This window comes from Capsella rubella, unplaced genomic scaffold (assembly GCF_000375325.1).
Source record: "Capsella rubella cultivar Monte Gargano unplaced genomic scaffold, Caprub1_0 scaffold_1, whole genome shotgun sequence".
Taxonomy (NCBI): Eukaryota; Viridiplantae; Streptophyta; class Magnoliopsida; order Brassicales; family Brassicaceae; genus Capsella; species Capsella rubella.
The window spans coordinates 19,472,448-19,495,573 of NW_006238923.1; the positions used below are offsets into that span (position 1 = coordinate 19,472,448).

General features: G+C 37.8%; 6 protein-coding genes and 1 long non-coding RNA gene across 8 annotated transcripts; 1 reads left to right on the plus strand and 6 right to left on the minus strand.

Annotated features, from left to right (window-relative positions):
* Positions 1-67: 67 nt before the first annotated feature.
* LOC17897913 (uncharacterized protein At4g15545) lies at positions 68-2,146 on the minus strand. Its single transcript, XM_006303969.2, has 9 exons — positions 1,836-2,146; positions 1,679-1,747; positions 1,529-1,582; positions 1,405-1,447; positions 1,229-1,279; positions 821-1,066; positions 683-728; positions 531-609; positions 68-430 (listed from the first exon to the last, which is right to left on the minus strand). The coding sequence occupies exons 1-9, from the start codon at positions 2,103-2,105 to the stop codon at positions 341-343; spliced, it is 948 nt and encodes a 315-aa protein (XP_006304031.1). The 5' UTR covers positions 2,106-2,146; the 3' UTR covers positions 68-340.
* Positions 2,147-3,117: 971 nt separating this feature from the next.
* On the plus strand, positions 3,118-4,400 carry LOC111832617. 2 transcript variants are annotated; one of them, XR_002835503.1, is made up of 3 exons: positions 3,118-3,291; positions 3,375-3,704; positions 3,803-4,400. It is a non-coding gene; the product is annotated as an uncharacterized LOC111832617 (long non-coding RNA). The 2 variants fall into 2 exon arrangements; XR_002835502.1 differs by having other exon boundaries at positions 3,118-3,704.
* A 57-nt stretch (positions 4,401-4,457) lies between these two features.
* LOC17898041 (sperm-associated antigen 1) lies at positions 4,458-6,090 on the minus strand. The gene is made up of 3 exons (XM_006304032.2): positions 5,708-6,090; positions 5,333-5,521; positions 4,458-5,212 (listed from the first exon to the last, which is right to left on the minus strand). The coding sequence occupies exons 1-3, from the start codon at positions 5,891-5,893 to the stop codon at positions 4,763-4,765; spliced, it is 825 nt and encodes a 274-aa protein (XP_006304094.1). The 5' UTR covers positions 5,894-6,090; the 3' UTR covers positions 4,458-4,762.
* A 586-nt stretch (positions 6,091-6,676) lies between these two features.
* Positions 6,677-7,755, minus strand: LOC111832463. Its single transcript, XM_023788804.1, has 5 exons — positions 7,656-7,755; positions 7,466-7,533; positions 7,220-7,346; positions 6,988-7,098; positions 6,677-6,897 (listed from the first exon to the last, which is right to left on the minus strand). Exons 1-5 carry the CDS (start codon positions 7,753-7,755, stop codon positions 6,677-6,679), a joined length of 627 nt encoding a protein of 208 aa, XP_023644572.1.
* An 828-nt stretch (positions 7,756-8,583) lies between these two features.
* LOC17899091 (GTP-binding protein 8) lies at positions 8,584-11,323 on the minus strand. The gene is made up of 11 exons (XM_006307486.2): positions 10,754-11,323; positions 10,544-10,659; positions 10,351-10,470; positions 10,178-10,265; positions 9,982-10,073; positions 9,794-9,898; positions 9,576-9,685; positions 9,406-9,493; positions 9,256-9,291; positions 9,027-9,163; positions 8,584-8,920 (listed from the first exon to the last, which is right to left on the minus strand). The coding sequence occupies exons 1-10, from the start codon at positions 11,232-11,234 to the stop codon at positions 9,080-9,082; spliced, it is 1,320 nt and encodes a 439-aa protein (XP_006307548.1). The 5' UTR covers positions 11,235-11,323; the 3' UTR covers positions 8,584-8,920; positions 9,027-9,079.
* A 915-nt stretch (positions 11,324-12,238) lies between these two features.
* On the minus strand, positions 12,239-14,812 carry LOC17897053 (nucleolar protein 56). The gene is made up of 8 exons (XM_006307125.2): positions 14,555-14,812; positions 14,059-14,273; positions 13,809-13,966; positions 13,532-13,719; positions 13,184-13,436; positions 12,950-13,098; positions 12,733-12,867; positions 12,239-12,648 (listed from the first exon to the last, which is right to left on the minus strand). Exons 1-8 carry the CDS (start codon positions 14,757-14,759, stop codon positions 12,383-12,385), a joined length of 1,569 nt encoding a protein of 522 aa, XP_006307187.2. The 5' UTR covers positions 14,760-14,812; the 3' UTR covers positions 12,239-12,382.
* A 1,273-nt stretch (positions 14,813-16,085) lies between these two features.
* Positions 16,086-22,290, minus strand: LOC17899723 (probable LRR receptor-like serine/threonine-protein kinase At1g56130). The gene is made up of 24 exons (XM_006306594.2): positions 22,164-22,290; positions 21,520-21,706; positions 21,337-21,408; positions 21,143-21,214; positions 20,981-21,052; positions 20,813-20,884; positions 20,580-20,651; positions 20,379-20,450; positions 20,211-20,282; positions 20,057-20,128; positions 19,877-19,948; positions 19,657-19,728; positions 19,501-19,566; positions 19,206-19,271; positions 18,982-19,026; positions 18,781-18,842; positions 18,305-18,681; positions 18,021-18,219; positions 17,781-17,939; positions 17,537-17,655; positions 17,214-17,424; positions 16,900-17,131; positions 16,669-16,819; positions 16,086-16,579 (listed from the first exon to the last, which is right to left on the minus strand). Exons 1-24 carry the CDS (start codon positions 22,288-22,290, stop codon positions 16,208-16,210), a joined length of 3,093 nt encoding a protein of 1,030 aa, XP_006306656.1. The 3' UTR covers positions 16,086-16,207.
* Between the last annotated feature and the right edge of the window lie 836 nt (positions 22,291-23,126).

Below are 23,126 nucleotides of genomic sequence, written 5' to 3' on the forward strand. Positions count from 1 at the left end.
AAATTCGACAAAATATATGATATGGTCTTAAAAAAAGAAGGTAAGGTTAAACCACTTGAGTTCTGTATACTGTAAAACGGAAACTTTATTATTACATATTCCACAAATTTTGTTCAACTAAAGCAAGTAAGCAACGAATGAAATGATGATACATAAATTGGATCTTTGTTTTACGTGCTACATTTAGATATATATTAACTCCTCTTAGCAAAAGAAATGGTGGACAAAATTCCCTGATTCTTCTATGGTTAAAAGAGGTTTTACAAATTCGGATTCAGTCATATGACTAAATGGGTCATACAAAGAAAGCTTAGAAGTTGGTGTTTTTTGCCTTGTGGTTTCAACGCCCGCTCGTGAGAAGTCCCTTAAACGATATGTAAAGATCATTGTTTTCCTTTCCAAATATTTCCTCTGCTTTCTGTAATGTTTCCTGTCGATAAAGATGAGAGATGATACCATTTTATGATTTAAACATTATACATAATTCAGACTCGAAGAGTTGAGTTTGAGAACGGTGGTAGGTGTATTACCTCCCGGCTCTGCTTCCTAGCGTTTAGTTCCTTGATGTTAGCCAGAAACGCACTGAACTGTTCGTAAGACAACCGGCTCCTGCAAAATCAAATCATGCTTATCTATCATTCATTCCCATTTACTGAAACCTGGTTATAGGATATTTAGATACCTGGCTTGTCTAAAGAACTCTTTCCCATCAATCCGCGGATGGCGAGCTGTATAAGAGATAGTGAGTTTGCGAGGATGAGAACAAAGCCACCAATCACATAATATAGACAACATCTTGTAAATTGCTTAAGTTGTGCACCTGAAACAGAATGTGAGCGAGGAGGAGAGTTTGGTACTGAAGATTGCTGGCTTGTTGAAGACCACATGCGTATATCATAATGAGAAGATGTTGGAGATGCGGCACCAGAGTATAGCTTTGGTGATGAAGCGGCAGAGTAGCTTCTCGGAGACGCACTAGTAGATAAGATTTTTGGTGTTGCGCTTGGAGTAAACGCAGGAGAGAACTGCGGTGTCAAAGGAAGCCTTTGCCTACCTTCACCGAGACCTGTTTTATGAAGCATTACACATACATACATCGAAGTTACACATCAGAAAAAGGTATGTTTTTTCTTCTCCATTATTTGTAAACATCAACAAGTCTTCTGGCCTAACGTATGTTCTTCTGTTGCTACAAACTTAAATTGTTGCATAAATCAGCCATTGTTACCTTCTTTGTTTGAGTAGGAACCACGTGCCGATAAGCCATTTGAATTCTCCTCTACAATGCATACAGAGTAAATAACATCAGAATAAGTATTTCATGAACACATAAAGTTAAAGCGAAAGAAAATGAAAATAATTAACGAGCTCACAAGTCAGAACACTGGAGATGTTATACAATACCTTTGTCTCGAGGAACCATTTTGATATCAGCTGTCTCGGATTGCTGTAGAAAGAAGAAGAACATTAGATTTTGGTTTCAGATATGAAAAAAGGATGTCAAGGATGTAATGTTGAGAGAGCATACAGATGGACTCTCATCATTCAATGACTGCATCAACTGTCTCTTAAACGCCTCCAGCTACAAGGCAAAACACACAAGAACTTTGAGCATGAAATCAAATGATCACAAAGAAGAATCTTATATATACACAAAACATTTTGAAAAAGGAAGAACCTTTGCAAAATCACGACCGAGTTTCTTCGCAGTAATTGCCAGTGAATCTCGTTCTTGAGTTAGTTTCATCTTCAATCCAAAGATGAACCAATTGAGTAAAAGACACACACTCAGATCCCAAGTCAAACCGACAAAACAAAATCAAGAGAATTCTTACATTTTCATCGAAAACATTCTTCAAAGTGGACTCAGCCTCATGGTAAAGTCTTTCAAAGGAGGATACTTTGTCTTCAAGTTCTTGAACTTGCTGATCTTTCTCAAGAAGCTTATGCCTCAAGCCGGAGACTTGGGATTCCAGAGTTGAAACCCTAGAAGCAATGGCCATGGAAGTGATCTTCCTGGCGAGATCGAGTTGATCATAAGGGTCGGTGGGAATCACGGCGAGAATCTCGTCGGAGAGGCTGAAGTCACCGCCGCTTTGAGACATAGCTGATCGCAAAAAGGGCCCTCGGGATCTTCAGCTTGCCCAATGACAACTACGTGGCGTCTTTTTATTGGAAGATTTGTACTTTTCTCATTTGTCGCTGTCTGCTCCTTATATTGACTATGAGACCCTGACCTTTGTTTCGTTTCGTGTTTTAACCCCCTCATCTATTTTCTCTTATTAAAAACATCTCAACTTTGGTTAGGAAACAATTAAAACCCCGAGAGATCATCAACAACAGCTGAAAAATCTCAACTTTAAACAGTTAAACCTCTCCTTTGAAGAGACGACGCGAAGAGGAGACGTTTCACCAATGTCCATTTTGAGTTGTAATAATCCACCCTTTCTCTTTTTTCTTTTCGTTTTATTGCTCAAAATCAGAACTTGCAGCAACGAATTTGCTCTCTATCTTCTTCCTCCTTGTCTTTGTAATGATTCATCCTTTATTTTTCTTCTCTTCTATAACACTTGTTGCTTGAGTATGTTTGATGAATGAGTTAAGTGTCGCTTTGCCTATCCACCTGAGAAACGTTTCTATGCTACTCAGTACTCACTATGTCTCTAAGGGGTTATAACTTTGGTAGGATCATTGGGTGCCTCTTCCACAGCACAGGTGATTGATCCAATCTACAAGTAAGAAAGATGTTGTTTTCATACTCTCTAGTGATATGTGGACTGCTAATTATATTATTTTTTGACCATTTTGCTTGAGTTACCAAGTTTATGAGGGTATATGTTGGCAGAATAACTATCAGGATCAAATTTTGTGGTGGTATGTCCTCATGTGACTTGTTTGTTTTCTTTTCACACATGTGACTATCTTTATGGAAAACACACTGTAAGGACGAAATCTGCTTATGCTTTCTTTTGTATATACCGGTTACATACAATATGCCATCTTTTCGGGGAGATTTCTGACCCGTTGAATAGGATAAATGAAGCTTATGTTAATGCGAAAAAACAGAGCATATAAAACATAAGAACCAAGCACACATATATACTTGAAGATCCATTTGATGATCCCCGACAGCTGGCTGAAATGATTCCAGAAGGAAAACCAAAGCAAGAGTTGAAAGATGACTTCCGACTTGAATATGATTGGGTTCCGATGGATGAAAGAAACTTGGTGCTCAGGAACTGGAGGATTTTATCCGTGAAAAGGCTGCCCATTGCTCTTGTACTTGAAAGTGTAAGCATGTATCACGGATTCAGTTGTCATGTAGTTGTATCAAATACGTACGTTCAATATCTGAGCTTGTATTGCTGTTGCAGCTAGGAGATATCCCTGATGCCGAGGTAAAGCCTCGTGACAATGTATTGTTCATCTATTTACTGAGTCCAGTGACTGACTGAGGTAGGTGCTTCAAGCACCGTGCTTGATATATAAACATTACAGCAAAAAAGCTTCATGTGGTTGTGATATTTTCTTCTTTTTCTTCTTGTCTCATGCATGATGAGGACCTCCATACCATTTTTTCACGCTTCGGAACTGTCATGTAGAACTATATTTGTTCGCGTGGAAACCTCAATTTTCTGCTTAAGTCCGAATATGGCAGGGTTGATGTAATCCGGGATTTCAAGACAAGTACTACGCTTTTATAGGTGAGTACAATATCTGTTACCCTGTATGGGTACTAGTGAAAAATCTACATCTTTCCATTCAATTCTTATTAACTAAGCATTTTGTCTTTGTTCTAAAGCGTGAAAACAAGGATGCATGTGAACATTAAGGTAAACTGTCAACTTCAAGTGGTAACCGATATTGTAAATAATTACCAAGTTGTTGCTTTCCAGATGGACAATGCTCTGATCAATGATAGACGAATAAATGAGGATTTCAGTCAAGAGTGTATCTAAAATTTAGTCACATTTCCGGCAGAAAGATTCACAAAAGGGTGCGGTTAAATCCTTTTTCCTCCTTATCGATTTTTTGTTGGCATAGACCAAACAACTGTAGAAATCCTTGACAACACATGGAAGGCTGCAAGCTCAAAGTTACTTGGCGGCAAAAATGGTTACAGCGAATGGATGTTTCAAATGTGGCTTAAAGGATCATATTGCCAAGGACTGTGCAGGTGGTAATCAGTCTTCCAAGTTCATTGTAAATGGACGGCAAGAGAGAGAGGGAGAGAGACAGTGGAAATGGGAGAGATGGGAGAAGGAATAGGTAAATGGCATGGACCAATTCATATTAGCGAATCCAATCTATTTTTGCTACTGTCATGAATACAAAGCTTTGGCGGGGATGTGTCTTTTCTGACAAACTAATTAATGAAGTTCCAGTTCCATTTCTTTTCAGTTCTGAATCAATAATAATGTATCTCCACGATGACAATAAGTAGGAATTGTAGAGTCTGTGAGGCAAAGAAAGATTCATTAAAAAAATAGAACAGCACACCATTTTATTTGAAAATGGTCTTCTATATAGTGTATCTCTGATCTAAACTTGTATGGTTTATTTCCGAAAATGTATAAATAGACACAGCACACTGACATATGGTGACCGGTGAAGCCAATTGCAGATGAAGCAATATAAAACATGACTAGCCTGCTTTGGTGCCCCTTGTCTCTAGTGCATTTTTCAGAGCTCTTCTGTGCAAGAATATGCAACATATCAGGATGAAAGAAACCATCCCATGTTCTTCCTATCTACAGTATTTTCATTTCACAGGACGCACCCCAACGGTTTTTACACGGAATCTGTACTGGGGTGGAGACTCATCACTGCCATCGCTGTCTTCATCGTCTTCCTCTTCGCTGGAATCATCTTCAACTGAATCCCAACGGGCGTAATCGAGTGTGGAATGACCCTTAGGCTTCGGTATGGCTTGCCATGCATTAGACTGCTGCTTTCCAGACAAAGGCACTTCCTTGCTGATCTGTTCTCTAACCTCTGGTGTTTTAGGTGCAACAACATCCCCACTGTGTATAGTTGTAGTCTCTAGATCTTTTCTGATGGCAACTGCCACCGGGTCAAACCTCTCATCTCTAATCTCATGGACACCCAGCTCAACTTGTCTATATTTCTTCTCTTCTGTGTCTTGTTCAAGGTCACTCTCCTCTTCGTCTTCTTCAAACTCTTGTTCAGATTCAGGAATAGGAGCAAGGGACTTTCCTTGACCAAGAAACACAAAACACGCTTTTTAAAATCAAAACCCAACTGAGCCAGAAGAAGTATCTCATATATAAAGTAAAGCAAGAATGAAGAGAGTATATATATATATATATACCAACTGAGTCCTCAAGCGAGCCTCGAGGTTGTGATAAACCTCAGAATCAGGGTTCAACTCCAGAAGCCTGGTGACATCAAAAAGAGCAGATTGGTATTGTTTAAGGGTGACTAGTGTCTGAGCCCTCAGCATCAACGCTCCGCTGTGTTTCTGATCAAGCTCGAGCACACAAGTGCATTCTTCTGCTGCCTGAAGAAGACCAAAACCACAAGATATAACAAATCCGTAAACAAACTTGACAATTTCAAAAGTCATTGCCTTTCTTCTATCTAGCATCCACGTTGTTATTAGTTAGCTTTTGAATTCATTTCACAGTAAACAAGCTCGAATTGGAACATTTGTAGACAAGGAGAAGATCCAAGAAAATTATGAAACCTTGTTGAAGTCGTGTAATTTCAAATAACAAGCGGCGCGGTTGCTGTGAAGAGCGATCTTCTGGGGTTTGGGCTTAGCAGCTGTAAGAGCCTCCGTATAGAAGAGAAGCGCCTCCTTGTACTTGCCGTCTCTGTATAGCTGGTGCCCCTTCTCCACCTTACTTGTCGCCGTCGCCACCGATGCCATATACTCCGTAGATTTAATAAACTGCCGACGAGACGAGAGATTCTCTAGAAGCAGAGATCCAGAGAGAAGGAAGAAGGAGCAAATCGTAATAATGGTGAGTGAACGAACAGTGAAGCGTCAAATAATATGACCTCTGGGCTCTGGATTACAATCTTCCTTCTTCTTCGATTCGATTTCAATGGCGAGTTGAGTTGTATCGTTTTTTTTTTTTTTTTTTTAATATATCATAGTTGTATCGTATGTACCTGTTTAATAATTCATTAATTAATTTGATTATTACCCATTTTAATAAAATAAAAATGCCAAATTCATAATCCCGCCATCAGGGACTATTGTCGGGTTGGTGGGTTATATGTAGCCCATTAAACATTTCCCTCAGGCCCAACGCAACTATCGATTAAATTATTCTCTTCTTTTTTTCCGGGAAAATCCGGATTATATTTTCGAAAACACTAGTGAAAGTGATGATATCTAGTTTTGGTTAATCTCTAGTTTCAAAACTCAAATTGTAAAAATTGTGTAATATTTTTTTAAAAATTTAAAATCTTATAATATTAATTTTCTACTTTTTAAAATATGATGCGTAGGGTAGATGAAATCAAGATTTAAAAAAAAAAAAAAAAACCACTCATGATCAATAGGAAAAGGAAATAAGTTGTTTAAACTTGGAAACAGCAGCAATGTTCAGTAGCATAGAGAAATGAAAAAGCGATAAAATGATAATGCTCATAGCATATCATAGCAGTAGAGCAAAACGTTTAGTTTATGTCAGCTGACAAATACTTAAGCCTCCTCCACAATTTTCTTCACAAGATTGTCCAAATTTTCCGGTGTACCTTCTTCGATATCTTCAGCGGCAGACTCAACGATTTGTGAGCTAGAAGCAACTTGGGCAACTTCTATAGCTTGTGCCTTGGCTTTCATCGTCTTCTTCTTACGCTTCACAAACTTAACCTCCTCACCTTCAGCTTTATCAACATTGTCCTTGCCACCAATCTCAGCATCTACACATTATTATAGGAAACACCACTGTTATTATACCAGAGAAGGGAACAATGTATTTTCATTCAACAAAACAAGTGAAACTAATTTACCGATATGCATTGGTTCAGAAGTAGCATCAAGACGACCTAGGGGAGCTTGGTTCTCAGCAACAGTAGCTTGGTACATTTCATCACTTGGAAGATTCTCTGTAGCAGTTGGAGCTAATCAAAGGGTACATACATTAAAACTAAATGAGAATCTACCAAAGCTAGTAACATCTAAACACATGGGTATTCAAAGATTCAAGAGTTGGAGCAGCGGCAGTTTCAATCAGCAACTCACCGGCCTTGTCCTCAACACGCATGACATCCACAGATAGAAACGAGTCGTCCGTGTTACTGATAGCTTCAAAAGCCTGACTCAAAAACATCGAGTCCGGCAAATGATATAGCTCATTTACCAAGTTAACCTAAGAACAAAAAAAACAAAACCACAAGATCCTTCACTAAGTTGTTGTTATTGTTGTGTTTTTTGATTTGTTGGCATTTTTGAAAAAAAGATACTAAGAAAAAAAAAACAATGATTTACCTTCACTACAGAAACGGCGATTTTCCCAACAATTGGGAAACACTCTTGGTGCTGTTTGCTGATCTTGTCTGTGTAAAACAAAACAAAAAAAGCATTACATGCATGAGTTTTTAATACAAAACCAAGATATTGAAAAAATGAAAGAAAGAGATCACTACATATAAAGATAAGAGAACAGATATATGTAAACCTTTCAAAGACAAGACAGTGTCATGTTTATCGAAGAGAATAACAAGATTTGTATCTTCGTTGGTGGTAACAAAAGCACACCTTGCTGCATCGTTGGCCATAGTGTCAGTACTGTTAGGGAAATGGTTATAAGCTAGGGTTTTTGAAAAAGATAAGGAAGAAGAAATGAGCCTCTCACTAGTCTCTATGGACGGACATATTTATATGCAAAGAGTAGCTTCCTTCTTCCTCAAAAGTTTTAATAAAAATAATACCAAAAGCCTCTTTTTTTATTTGGTTGAAATACCAAAAGCCTCTTCTTCTATTTACTGTATTTTTTTTGGGTGGGAAAACGAAACGTCAATACTCAATACTCAATAGTATCAGTACGTCTCTCTCTCTCTCTCGTTCTGTCTTCCTAATCAGTTATTAATGTCTCATTTATTTTACTAATATTCTATAGTATTTGCTTGTAGCTTTTATTAACTCATAAATTGTAATTCCCACTCTCCCCACCTACCCTTGCAATTGCATGACGGCCGCTGAAGATACTCATGATGGCGACAAGTTCTGTTTGGAAGCCTTCAAAATAGCTTTGTCTTCTTTTTGACACTAGATCCGTTATGTTGCTACAACAATTTAAAAACCAATATACATTGATCAAAGATTATATTTTATATAAAGATATGTCTTTTTCTAACAAACTATGGGGTTATTAACATAGCTAGCTACAAGTGCAAAACAGTGTTTATATATAAATAATGATAGACCTAGCTTTTACCGACGAGTAATGAACATAACAAAACAAAGAAAAAGGAAAATGAGCTGAAATGAGAGGGAAAATGTAAACATGGAATTTGGTAGAGATGGCTTAAGGTTCATGACCCAGTAATATAGCTAGTGGACATTCTTACATCTTTTTCGTTTGTGAAAATAAAGGAATCCTTCAGTGATATAAAGTCGTTTACAGAAACACAAATGGCAAAGCTGTGAGCTGAGTGAGAACTTCAATTGCATATTCTCTAGATGATTACATTACAGGACGAACAAGAACATAAACGTAAGACTTCCACTTTATTGAGAGATTTAGTACTCAAGACAAGATTCTATTATATGGTACAGAGAGACAGTACGCGGTTTTGTTGACAGTCTTCACTAACTTAGTCGGATCAACATCATCACCATCTCTTCCTTATCTCAACATTTTGATTTGTCCTTTCTCTTCCACAACACATATATCTCCATGTACCCCTTTCTTTTGCCATACAAAGGTATGATTCTCTGTCTCTGTTAAACAACCAAAGTAAGAAAACGACAACTCAAGTCATTCTCTTTAAATTTGATATTGATTGATCATTATTACTAGTTACTATGTAGTATATAAGAGACAAACCTGACTGGCTTTGGGAATTGTTTTCTTGTTTTGAGAAACTAGATATAGATGGACTAGAACTTTGCAAACTTAGCAATTTTAGCAAGAGCAGTTCTCAAACTTCCTATGCCTGCTCCTGACCTTGAGCTCACCATCATCTGCAATTATCAAACGTTAACCATTTGACTCATCTTTTTCTGCAGCCATAGACAAGTAAACAACAAACTAGGTAAGCCATATCCAGACATACCAGAGGCTGGACAATTGATCTGTTTGCTTTCAACCTCTGCATTTTTTTATAAGAAAAATAGATGTTGATATTAGTAAGAACATGACCAAGATTTTTTCTTTTTTAATCCATCGCCTTCACTATATTCACTTGGAGTATAATAACTAAAACCTCTTCGATCTGCATTGCCCGACGTGCCACATCAATGGGAAACACCACATCTGTCTTGGTTAAGACTATCTGATACTTTGTATTGGATCTGCAGTTCAGTTTTCGGCTGTAAGGACATTTAACTACATGACATAAGCAAAAAGAACTAAGAGCAGCATCAATGACTTTACCTCTCCATCAGATTAATAAGTTCCTGATCTCTTGGCTTCATACCCCATTTGGTGTCAACAAGGAGGCACACCCGTTTAAGACTAGTTCTTGTTGAAACATATTCCTTTACCTGCATTGCTCAAATATTAAAACAGATAGGGATCATTAACCTGTTTAGTAATACACAAAAGAATTGAGCAAGGAAACAAGACATAATAGCCAGGGGGAAGATGCTCACAAGATCTTCCCATGCTTCCTTAACTTCATCTTTTGCAAAGGCAAAGCCATAGCCTGGTAAATCAACAAGTCGAACCTTGGGACCAAGATCGAAGAAATTGATAGTCTGCACTTGATAATCCCTTAGTTATTACAGAAAACATGTAAGCCCATACAAGCAGCAGGCAATTCTCAGAGACAGGGGAATACCTGGGTCAGTCCTGGTTTGTCAGATGTTCTTACAACACCCCATTGTCTGGTAAGAGCATTTAGCAGAGACGATTTGCCAACATTTGACCTTCCTGGTAAGAGTTCAATATTTAATTTACGTTGAGTAATATTAAATAAAGTACTCTGAAACTCAAAAGAAGAGGAATTCTTGTGAATATTTGTATGATGCTGGTACCTGCAAATGCAATCTCAGGCACATCAGGAGGTGGAAATGAAGATGAAACATTTGCAGCAGCAAAGAATTCCAATTTATTCCTGAATACCTGCAAAAGGGCAATTGCTTGCAACATTAGCTTAGAAGGGAAGGCTTATTATTATCTTTCTTGAGGTAAGAATAGAAGGACATACAGTTTCTTCTATACGTTCTCTCTCTGTGCTGGTTGACTGAGGAATATTATCTAAGGGAGCAGGAAGCTCAGTGTTGTAGCCGGCCCTCTTGAGCTCAATTAATCGCCTACGCCCCAACAGCTGCCGGTAAAATGAATGTTACCAGAGAGCCATAGTAAATTAAAAACATGCATATTACATATATGTAAATTACATTTTCTTCCACATATGAAAGGATCGAATGACTGGGCTGAATTGCCCGAAACTGAGCATTTTTCGACATTTCTACAACACTATTCACAGCCTTCTTGTTGTTGGTTACTCTATGGCCTTCTCAACAAAGGAAAAGAAACAGAGCATGTTAGCAAAGCAGCAACAATGGGATGTAACAGTCACATACTCAGAAGCACACGGCAAAACTAACCATCAAGAAGGACATCATCATCAATCCTTTTATTAGAGGTATCATAGGGATCTAGTCGTATCCTCTTTCTCTTCCTTGGTTTATCCTCCTGACTATCTGAACCATCCCCCTCGACTCTCTTATCTGTTTGTTTCGAGCTTTTACTTGGTCTCACGTCTGCATTATTACCCAATTCATCTCTCTTCTTTCGAGTAGGATCATCTCCCCTCGGTGACTTTGTTCTTGTTGCAGCATCATTACTACAGGTAGACTCTTGGTTTCTCTTTGAGGCAGCCCACATCGTGCGTGGGATTTCCTTCACATGGTTATTGGAGTTGACCCTCTTCTTCAAAAACGATACCCTAGTCTTCCCGGAGTTTGTGTCATCATCACTGCAGCGTTGACTAGTAGATCTACTCCTTCCTTTACAAGAATTAGAGCTAAGTGATGAAAGCTTCAGCCTTTTCTTGAGCTTATGACCTAAACCACTATCTGATGTCATTCTAAGATAAGCAACCACTCTCACTGAAAAAACTTATTGTTGTATTCCAGCGTCGTCAGGTAGCCGACCAGCGACTATGTCTGTAAAAAAAAAAAAGGAAGCGGCGATAGTTTCAGGAAGAAGAAGTGTTAATTAGGGCTTCACTTTACACGTGTAATTTCTTTTCATTCCACCACGTTTTTTTCCAGACACAACAAACAAAGTTTCATTTTTTTTTTTTTCTCTAAAAAGAAACAAATAATATATGAATACAAATAAGTTTATAATCTGAAAATATATGTAATGTCTTTTTGGCTGATATTTTTTTTTATTATTTTTTGTAACAGTTTTTGGCTGATATTGTATTGGGATTTTATGAATTATGGTACGAAATTTGGATGTTTTATTGTTTTTAAAAATGTAATTAATTATTTTTAAAAATTATATTAGACTACTCTTATTCTAAATAGCATGAAAACTCTTATCGAAAATCGTTTGGTTTTGAAAACAGAAACTCTTGAAAACACAAAAATTAAAACGAAAAATACAATTCCTATTTTTTTTTGGTTTGAGTGTTTTCGTATATATCTTTTAGTATTTATATTTTAAATTAACTTGTTATTTCAAACATTTTTTCTCTAATATAGTTTTGACATTGATACTTTAGAATATATATACGTATCCATATCTTAATTTTGTAAATATACGTATACATACAAACATAAATCTATAAATAGAAATCCTCATAACTTAATTAGAATTTATAAAAAAAATAGTAGCTGGTAATAGTCAAACGAACAACGGACAACTCCCGTGACAGGCGACAAACAAAATAATCGTGTAAAGCAGAACAACAACTGCAACGTGATGATATTAATCAGCGAGGGACTATGAGACAACAACATCGATCATAAAGAGCTTGGATATTTGGAAAATAACGAATACGAGAGTTTAGTAGTTAAGAAAAAACAGTGCACATGATATATCATGTGATTGCAGGATTTGTAAGTGTGTAACAACAAAGATAACAAAATCGTGAAACCTAAACATCATGTTACCAAATCTTGCATCGTTTCCAAACCAAAACAAAAAATGATCCAAAGTTCGCTAAGAAAACGACATTGCTCAAAAATAAAAATACAATACAGGGTTTGTTATGTTTTGCATCCCTACTCTGCGCTCTTAGACTTCTTCTTCTTCTTCTTGGTGCTGTGGCCATCATCAGTCTCCTCATCTCCTCCAGATTTGCTTTTCTTTTTCTTCTTCTTCTCTGATTTCTCATTCTCCTCTGCTGTCTCCATCTTCCTCTTCTCTTTCTTCTTCTTTTTCTCTGACTTGTCCTCATCCATTGCCACCACCTCTTCTTCTTCTTCTTCCCCCTTTGCCTTCTTCTTCTTGCTTTTCTTCGCCTCCACCGGTTCCTTCCCTTCATCATCTAAAACCAGCAACAGATCAAAAAGTGAGTCGACCACAATAAGACAACTCTGTTTACAGCAACAGAAAGGCTACAAGAATATACCATTCTTTTGCAAATTATCTATGACCTCCTTCATAACATCCACATTCTTGCGTGGGGCAACACCTTTGTCATAAAATTCTAGCCTTTCCTCAACTTGTTCACGAAGCTTCTCACCAAAGGCAGTAGTTGCACCATCTGGGAAGGACATCAGGGCACATAATTTAAAAACACTACAGCATATTTCATAACCTAAAGCTCTTTACAGGGAGAATTTTACCAGCAAAACAATCAATTCGGGATGCAATAGAGCACTTGTTAGCAAGAAAACGAGCGATACGTCCTTTGTTCTTAGCTGAGGCTCGGCCAATGAAGGAAGAATGGAAAATCAACCCATACTTGGGAGTGTTTCCACGTGTTTTAAGTGCCCTGAAACACCACAACAATTCACGTCATAGACAACACTAAAAGAAAACGTGAGAAAATTATAAAAGACAGGGCCCAGATATTGCACCTGAAAAGGGCCTTCTCAGCTCCAAGAATCTGGAGGGTGGATGATGGGCATTTAGCAAGGTTAGTCAGACTTCCAGCATGAGAAATCAAACGAGCACCAACCATTTCTCCAATCAAAGCTGCCAAATTAGGGGCAATGTCGCTCATTTTAGCAACAAGATAATCATAGAGCTTCTTCCTGTAGTCAGCAAGATCCATAACTCTCTGGGCAAAGGACTGTACATTGATCAAGTCAACTGGTGATAAATCCTGGCCTGTCAATAGGTAAGAAAATAACTGTCTTAGAACAAGAGATATTAGAGACACTCATTTATTATGAGTATCAGAGAACACAGGCCAAGAAATATACCCATAGAAGCTTTTCCAGCTTCGACGACCTCCTTAGCCTTATCTTCATCTCCTAAGACTTCAGTAAGCATTGGGATGTGGTCTTCCGTCAACTTTGACTTGTCATCAATCATCTTTGAAACACGGGCGTAAAGATAGTTGTCATTAACAATCTTCACTAGCTCGGGAAAGTGCCACGAGTACCATTCCCTGCAAGAACATTGTATCAGTTTCAGCTACCAAAATTTCTCAAGGTAAATTGCAACACAGTATCTGGAAGGGGAAAACACAAAACAAACCTGACTCTCATGGCAAAGGAATTAATATCCTTGTCAAGGGTGTCAAGCAGGAAAATAGCTTGAATAACCATGTTATCCACTCGGTTAACATTAAACTTCACTTTGGCTCTGCTGTAGCTGTGAGCTAATCCAAGCTGAGATTTTTCAAGATCACCAGGCTACATAAATAGAAAATGTTTAATGAGATCACAAACAATATGTAACAAGCAAAAAGACAAAGAAATCCTGAATACAAAGAAGTATAGCACACCTTGAGGTCCTTGATGAACCTATCAAAATGCTGGCGTACACCTCTGAGAAGCTCAAGTACGAACTCATTGCTCTGGCATGGGATTTTAGTGGCTTCAAAGATATGTGAACCGAGTTTAGGCTCAGCCAATCCTAAGCTGAACTTGGGTTTCTTTCCCTCCTTGACTTTAGGAAGATTCAACTCCAGGAAACTTCTAAGCTCGTCAGTCATAACACCTACCAATATCAGATAAATCCAATTCCAAAGATCAATGATATAATCAAAACAATGAAACAAAATCAGAAACGCAATAAGTACGAATCAACCCTAAATTGAAGCTCTTTCTACAATACTTTGAAGTATGAGGTTTTAAATCTAATGAGATACTTTTTCAGCTGAACCAACAACTAAGTGAAAGTCTCTGTTCTAGCTCTACATCGAAGACCAAGCAATATATAAACTCAACACAACACATGAAACATACAAAACAAGGGCGAAGTGGGTAACGAAGAGTCACCTTCGGAGACGGCGTTTATTTGGTTGAGAGCATCGAGAGCAGACTCGAAGGGGTGAAACGCTGTGAGCTGAACTACGCGACCAAAGCGACTGAGGTCAGAAACGGAGGTCCGGACGGCCTCAGTGTTCTGTCCGATCTCATCTAGTCCGTGCACCTCGAAGAGGGCATAGCCTGAAGAAGATTCGTAGTTAACATACATCGCCATTTTTGGAGGAGAAGAAACTAAAACCCTAAAACCTACTGAGCGAAAGATAATATACAACGAACGAAACTAGGGTTTCAGGGTTTAATACGATTTGTTGATGGCGCTGCTTTGAACAAATTAAATGGGCTTCACGGTGTGTTAGTTGATTTAGCTTAGCTTATACTGTATAGCCCAATTAAAATGCTCGGCCCATCGTGACCGCTTAAAGAAATTATTTATTTTATAGAGTTGAAGTGAAATCTGTTTCTCAAATAAGTGCTTTGGTTATGTATCCAAGAAGCATTGGTGTGTAACATTGTATCTATGATCTATCTATAGGCTATTCAATCATCTTTCCTCCTTGATGTTGAGTCCAAGCATTGGCTTAGAGTCGTTAGGGGTCACAAAGCTCGTGGAGTAGCTTGTGTCATTGGTTTGAAAGCCGTTGTAACTTGTAAGAGGAGTTTGTTGTTTCATCAAATCTACAATATCGGTGCTTACAGTTAGAGGTGGCATCACTGACTTCAATATATCCTGAAAGCATGCCCACCACTTGGAGGTCTAAATGAATGAGATGGCTGCGTGCAAAGCAGAGCTATTAATGCCAATCATGCGTTTCACTTCTTCCATGTTGTATTCATATGACTTAGCTCATCATCAATTTAATTGCTTCTTCAATGTTTTCTTGTCATGGTATAATTTTAGTGGCCTCAACATCCATGTGTACTATTTGAAGTTTGAACACTCGCCTCTTCCTAGAGATAAACTAGACCTCTGGCTACTCCCACACATATCTCAATTCAAGATGTAAAGCATTTTCCCTGTGTAAAGTACAGAGAGAGAGAGAGAGAGAGAGAGAAACAGTCCAACTGTACATTAATCTGATGATGGATTGGAGTAGAAGTTGAATCAAAGCTGCCTTACAATATAGTTAGCGATTTGATGTCTTTGATGAATTCAAGAGACGAGCTTCCATTGGATATTATCCCCAAGACTCCTACATTTAGACTATAAATAAGTGGGCAAGTTGAAACCGAACCGGAAATACAGGAAAACTAGACGGTAAGGTGCAGAAGAAACGGAGACTGTTTCAAGATGAACTCACATCTACTAAAAGTATGGTTTTTGTCCCATCAACTTGAGTTCTTTTTCTTCAGTCAAACAAGAAAATTGCCATCTTCCATATAAACATCGATCCCTATAGCCACCATAGTTACAGAGAAGGTTCTTTGTCATCCCCCGTCCTTGATGTTGAATCCTAGTATTGGCTTAGAGTCGTTGTCTCTGGGGACAGCCGTCACTAAGCTCGTTGAGAAGCTTGTCGTGACATCAAAAAGAACTCAGAGCTACTAAAATATTATTATTGAATGAAAGTGAAATCTGTTTCTCCAATACATATAATATAGAAGAAAATTGTCATCTTCCATGTTAGAAATCTATAGACTATAGCAATTATATAGGACACATTTTCATCTTCCCTCCTTGATCTTGAACCCAACCATTGGCTTAGATTCGCAGTCACTATGTGACATCCCGGGGCGAGGCGCTATAAAGCTCGTGGAGAAGCTAGTCTCTTTGGTTTGGAAGTTGCTGAAAGATGAGCTTGTGGTGTCATCAAATGTACAGTCGGTTAGGTAGCCTGGCTTAGAGGTGGCATCATTGACCTCAGCATCTCCTGTCAACATGGCTACCACTCGTGACATTGGTGGTCTCAACGCATGAGATGACTGAGTGCAAAGCAGAGCAATGCCAATCATGCGTTTCACTTCTTCCATGTTGTATTCCTTTAGCTCATCATCAATTAGTTCAATGTCACGGCTTTTCTCGTGTAGATTCCATGCCTGCATACAAGAAACACACGAGGATTTTATCGGCTTTTGCCATTCATGTCTTTCTCCAACTTCCCCCATATCAAAAGTTAAAAACGTACCCATTCAAGAAGATATTTTTTTCCCTCCTCCAGGTTTTCATCAGAGTTTTTCCTTCCACTCACTAGCTCAAGAGCCACAACACCAAAGGCATACACATCTGTTTTCTCTGTCAGATGTCCACGCATGGCATACTCTGGCGCAAGATATCCACTGCATTGATTACAACTAACATGTGCTATACATACATAATTGTGTGGAAACCCAAAGTTCAGGGTCTATGGATTACTTACATCGTCCCTGCCACTCGGGTACTAATATGGGTTTTCTTGTCATCATATAGTTTTGCAAGCCCAAAATCAGAAACTTTTGGAACCAGTTCAGAGTCAAGTAAAATATTGCTGGCCTTCACATCTCTGTGTATTATGCGAACACTCGCCTCCTCATGGAGATAAACTAGACCTCTGGCCACTCCTAGACATATCTCATAACGGGTTGGCCAATCAAGATGTAAAGTCTTATCACCTGCAACATCCAACCCAATAGCATAATGAGTACTTTCGCTTGACAGAAGTAGTGATAGATAAGTCATGTTTCTGTTCATTACCAAATAATGCCTGATCGAGACTTCCCTCAGGGAGATACTCATATACGAGCAAACGATGATCTCCTTCAAAGCAGCATCCGTAAAGTTTTACTAGGTTACGATGTAGAACTGCAGAAATTGCTACAATTTCTGCAACAAATTGTCCCTTCCCTTGTCGTGATCCAACTGACAACTGCTTCACCGCGACCTCTCTTCCATCATTGAGGTTTCCCTGTTGAATGTGTTATTCGAAACAAAATATATTCAGAGGTATTACATATATCCTTCTTTTCTAGTCTCAGAAAAATATACAGCTATTTCGTTTGTTTCTGTTAGAGACTTACCTTATATACAGCCCCAAACCCTCCTTCACCAAGCTTGTTTGAGGGATTGAAATCTTGTGTTGCACTTTTAAGTTCTGAGTAAGTAAAGGTGTATGGCTTTACGTCCATACTAAGTATCTCTGCCAGAATCAGTTCATTACTTAATATTAACCAGTATAAGAGATGATATTCAACGTTAATTTTTAATCAGAGAGCTAAAATTATTCAGCTCAAGGGCTTGTTTATGCTCTTATTACATATATACCTTCATCATCCGTGTATGGCTTTCTTCTTTTTCGAATAATGAAGATAACCACACCCGCAAAGATGCTCAAAATTCCAACGCCAACAATGACCCCCACAATAGTACCAGTCCTGTTCTTTCCCTTTGACGGTGGCCTATTACCCACAGTTGGTGTGAAATCTGAACAGGAATATGTGACAGTTGAGCACTAACTAGCATCAGCAGATAGTGAAAATCAAGGGAAAAGAAAGATGGAGTTACCTGGTGTTGCGCTGACAGCTGATATTAGTGGCCCATAAGCCCCTTGGATAGGAATACAGCATGTTCCTTTTCCAGCCCAGAAAAGATGGATTTCGAGATGATTTCCTGATACATTTGTTTTATATTCTCTCTGAACTGCTCGAACAGAAGAGCCACCAGCTGTTCTGCGTACATCAAAATCCTTTTCAACAAGTCTTCCCTGGAAAAACGAAGCTACATCTTAGAATTCAACAGAACCAAAAAGTTAAATTGTAAAGCAGAAAGCTCGATCAAGTGGTGCAGACCTGGACATAAATGTCAAAACGTCTTCTTCCGATACCTTTCCAAGTTTTAGAACCTTCAATTTGTATTTCAGCAAACTGAAGTTTTACAGTGTAGCCTCCATTTTCTAGCCCCAACCCATAATACCTAAGGGAAGATGCAGAAAGTCTTGCTGACTGAAAAAGCTCTGAGTCCATAGTGTTGGTAAATTGTGCTTGTGAATTAACTATGTATGTATTATTGCTACTTCCGGCAAAATTTCCTACACTACTGGCTGCCCATCTCTTAGCAGCACTCACGATAAACGAAGCTGGTCCAAGATCTGCGTCCTCTTTCTCAAATAGTGCTCCACTAACAGACCTTTTCTCTGGGCCTCCGCAGTTGATTGAAAAGTTAAAATCTAGACACCAGTCAATAGCGAAAGTCATACACTGTCCATATGTTTGCTTACTCCACATGGAGAACAAAATTTATGAGGATATCCTTTTGTTACACTTACAGATTCCTTTGCCTCGATTGCAGGGGAAGTTCTTCTGCAGGCAATTTAGTCCTGATAAAACTCTTTTAAACAGAAATAATTTTTTTATATAAGAAATATATGATAAGTCGTTTATATTTGCATCCTTTTGCAGGAAACGAAAAATAGAAAATAGAAACGTATTGGGATCCATGCACCAACAAGGACATATTAAATAATTACCTGTTGTCAAGACCTTCCAATGTGAAGTTGTTAGCAACTAGATTGCTGCACATATAACATAAACTTCAGCTTGTTATTCCCAAACAAGTGAGATAACAAATATTTCCAGCAAAATGGAAGGTTCTTGCTGGATATGAAGAAGGCTATGCATGTGGGAACATTTCTGAGATAGTAAAAACGTTGTGCATATAAGTTGGGAAAAACTATTGTATTTGTTTACTGACAGTTTCATGTTTGGTAAGCTGACCCATGAAGGAAGATTTCCCGACAAATCATTGTATGACACATCTCTGTAAGCATAAAAAAAATGATAATTAAGATCTACCAAATATATCATATGTCTAAGAATAGTTTTGCTATTATCTTGGCAAGCTATCTGCGTCACCAAGAGTGGAACCTTATTCGACTTAAGTAAGTGTCCAGTAAACAGTTTACGAACTCGAGTCTATACCAGGAGGATCTGTTAACAACCCGTCCAAGATTTTTAAAGATGAAATTATAAAGGATTTCGTTACTCACACAGTGCTCAGAGACTGCCCCTTTTGATTGGGTAAGGAGCCATGTAACGTATTATTTCCCAGAAACCTAATATGAAAACAACAAAAATTTGTTATAAAAATTATCCGGATGATTGTACATAAAGACCCAAAAGAAACAGACAACATATCATCTTACAAGTGAGTAAGTTGACTTAAGTTGAAAAGTGAAGCCGGAATTGGTCCTTGTAGTTTGTTGAAGCTCAAATCACTGGAATACAAACATGAATTGAGCGGTAAAACATTATGAGGAAGAAAACGAAATTATCTCAGTGCCTTTCACAAATCATCTCAGTGTTTTTTACACAAACGATCCTGAGACAGCTTTCAGAACAGATACAAATGAGATATGTACTTACACTTGTTTCAAACTTGAGTAGCCTCCAATCGTAGACGGTATTGTCCCAGTGAGATTGTTGTTTCTTAGTACTCTGCAACATATATCATAATTGCTAAATACACAGAGGAGCGAGAAACAGTTCAATGGTACATTAATCTGATCAAGAATTGGAGCAGAAATTGAATCAAAGCTGCCTTACAGTACACTTAAAGACTTCATGTCTTTGATGAAATCAAGAGAAGAGCCTCCATTGGATATATCACCAAGCCTCCTACATATTGAATATGAATATGTGGAAGAAAAGAAAGAAAGAGAAAAATATAATAAGATTCTGACAACAATTCTACACATACAGTTCTTCCAAAGAAGTTAGGTTGGAAAATGACGACGGTATTGGACCACTCAAACCGGTTCCGATAATTCTCCTGCAGTTACAGTATAGAAAATATACATATATGATATATACAAGAGCAATGGAACAAGTCCAATATATAACTCCGTAAAAATGGAAATCTTCTTACAAGGTAGTAAGTTTAGTCCACTTTCCTATAAAGTCTGGTATCCGACCTGTAAGTTCCAGATCCATAATCCAACTGGTACAAAATTAAGGTAACAGCTAACAATCACCCCAAGGCAAAAAACTAAAATGTATAATAATACATATAGATCACAAAATAATAGCTACAAGGATAAAACTTATATTAGAAGTTAATATATCTTACGCTTGTTGCAGCTCCACAAAATTAGCAAATGATGAAGGTATTCTCCCGCTGAGTCCAGAACTGTCCATGTATCTGCAAAAGATTTAGGAAATTCTTAAAACTAACTGATTGCGCAAGACTTTTGTGGTTGGCAAACACTAGCTAACTAATCCAAGAACTTAAGTTTTCATATATAAATTATAGACAGGAAATATAGATACATAAGCACTTAAAGAATTGACAGATAGACTCACATTTGCTCTAGTTTCTTACAATTCCCAATCTCTGCTGGTATAGAACCTGAAAAGTTATTTGAACCAATACTACTGCAGAAAAAAAAGAAAGAAAATAGTATATAGGTATAAGGAACTATCAAAAGCAGTGTGAAGAGATTTGCCAATACAAACAATTACAAAGCTTACAGTAATCTTAAATCATCAAGCAAACCGATTTCCTTAGGAAGAGGGCCAGACAAGGCATTGATCCCAAAAGTCCTATATGTGAGCGTGAGAGACAAGGAATTTGTGAAACTGAACATGTAGAAAACGAATCCTCAAAAAAAGAAGAAGAAGAAGGGTTTTTACATCCACTGCATTCGAGTCAGATTTCCAATAGCAGGAGGCAGTGAGCCTGTGAGAAAATTCTGAGCTAGGTTCCTGAAATATGTGATTTTGAATTGACCATTTGGGTCAGTTAGAGTCTCCGCACATATATATACTAACATGTGAATATATATAAAAATAATAATGGGTAAGGGGGCGTTTGTATGGATCTATACAGATTGGTGAGGTATTTCAAAGTCCAGAGCTCCTGAGGTATAGGTCCAACAACATCTAACGCATAAACCTTGCTGTCAAGAGAAATAACATCGACAAAAATATGAGAATGAAGCATTCAGTGGGAGAATGTGTCGAACACATGGGGTGCACACAAAATAAAAGGGGAGATGAAGAAGGCGTACATGTTGTTTATGCGGCAGATTGTGGACATTTCAAAAGTACAGATGCACTTGATGAGAGGATTGTAGGCAGGGTCGGTGTCGAGGACACCGGTGTCGATGGCGGCGCCGGAGCAAAGTTCGCCGCTGATGTTCCATTCTTTCGGCGCCGGGATCTTCCAAGCCGCGAAGATGGAGTTCAAAGCTCGCGCTGTAACGGTTACTTATTATTATTATTATGATCCCTTTCATAATATTATTTACGCTTGAAGTCTTAAACTAAACAACTACTATTAGTTAAAACCATATATTATTATAACAGCCTCTTTATTGTGTAGAAAGCAAAATCTTATACATCAATGATTCTAAGAAAAATCAAAACTAAAATGTTATTGTATTTTTGCATACTATATCAATGAATGTATTATGTATATCTAATTAAATGATTACTAAGTCTAAAACAATTTTAAAACATACTCGCGGTGGTATATAATATATCCTAGTATTACCGGAAAACTAACACGTAAAAATCTGTTAAGCATTTTTTTTGTTTGTTTTTGACAAACAGCTTTTTATATGTTTAATTAGAGTAAATTAAATGGGGTTCATAATTACAAATTGGTGAATGGTGATTTGAACTTTTGTAAGTGTTTGTAAGACAGACAGACCTTCATCCGGATGAGTAGTTGGTCCGGTTCGGGTTTGGGCTCGAACAACCACGTGAAACAAACCGGAACAACACAAGAGCCATACGGTTAGGAGCAGAAACGGAGAACTCGGTAGCCTGATCTGCATCTCAACAACGGACAAGACTAAAGAGACAGTTTGGGAGAGAGGTTCTAAAAACTTTTGGTTCAAAATACAAGACTATATGAAGAGATACATTTTTGTCTTCTGCTTTTTGTAGAGATAGACGTTGGCTAGGGTTGATATGTTTCATATAACTTATAGAGTGGGGAATTTTCTTTCTTCATCACCACACCACATATACTTTAAACTGTCGCTTTCTTTTCTAGCTAAAAGTTTCTATCCACACTATGAGAGAAGACTCTTACTATGAGAGAAGACTTACTATGCTATGAGAGAAGACTTACTATGCTATGATCTACCCACTTGTGGACACACCAATCACAGCCAATATATATAAATGTATATGCAATTTGATCATCAGTGTAATTAAGATTGTCTACAAACGAGATTTCGAGTTTAAAAGTCGTCGTCCATTAATTTTCAACTTAGGACGTCTTGAATGGATTATTGGCAAAGTGCCATGCTCGTGGAACCGACACACTCATTAAAGCTATCTTAATTATCACTAGTTTATTTCGAGTGCCCAAGACAAACATTATAAAACACATGATTACAAATCAAGGAACAAGTGGGATTTATAGTTAAGAGTCAGTTATCAGCTTTATCTTCTCGACATAAATAGTGCATGAGAGGCCCATCACGACCACTATAACTTAACTAGAGCTACTAAACATGTTACTTATAATATATTAAATGAAAGTGATATATATTTCTCTAGTAAAGAGTTTCGACTTATACAAGCAAAGTTCTATACTTCTATTAGTTGAATACGTACTGAAATGAATGAGAATCGTGCATGCATGCATGGCTAAACGTTGAGG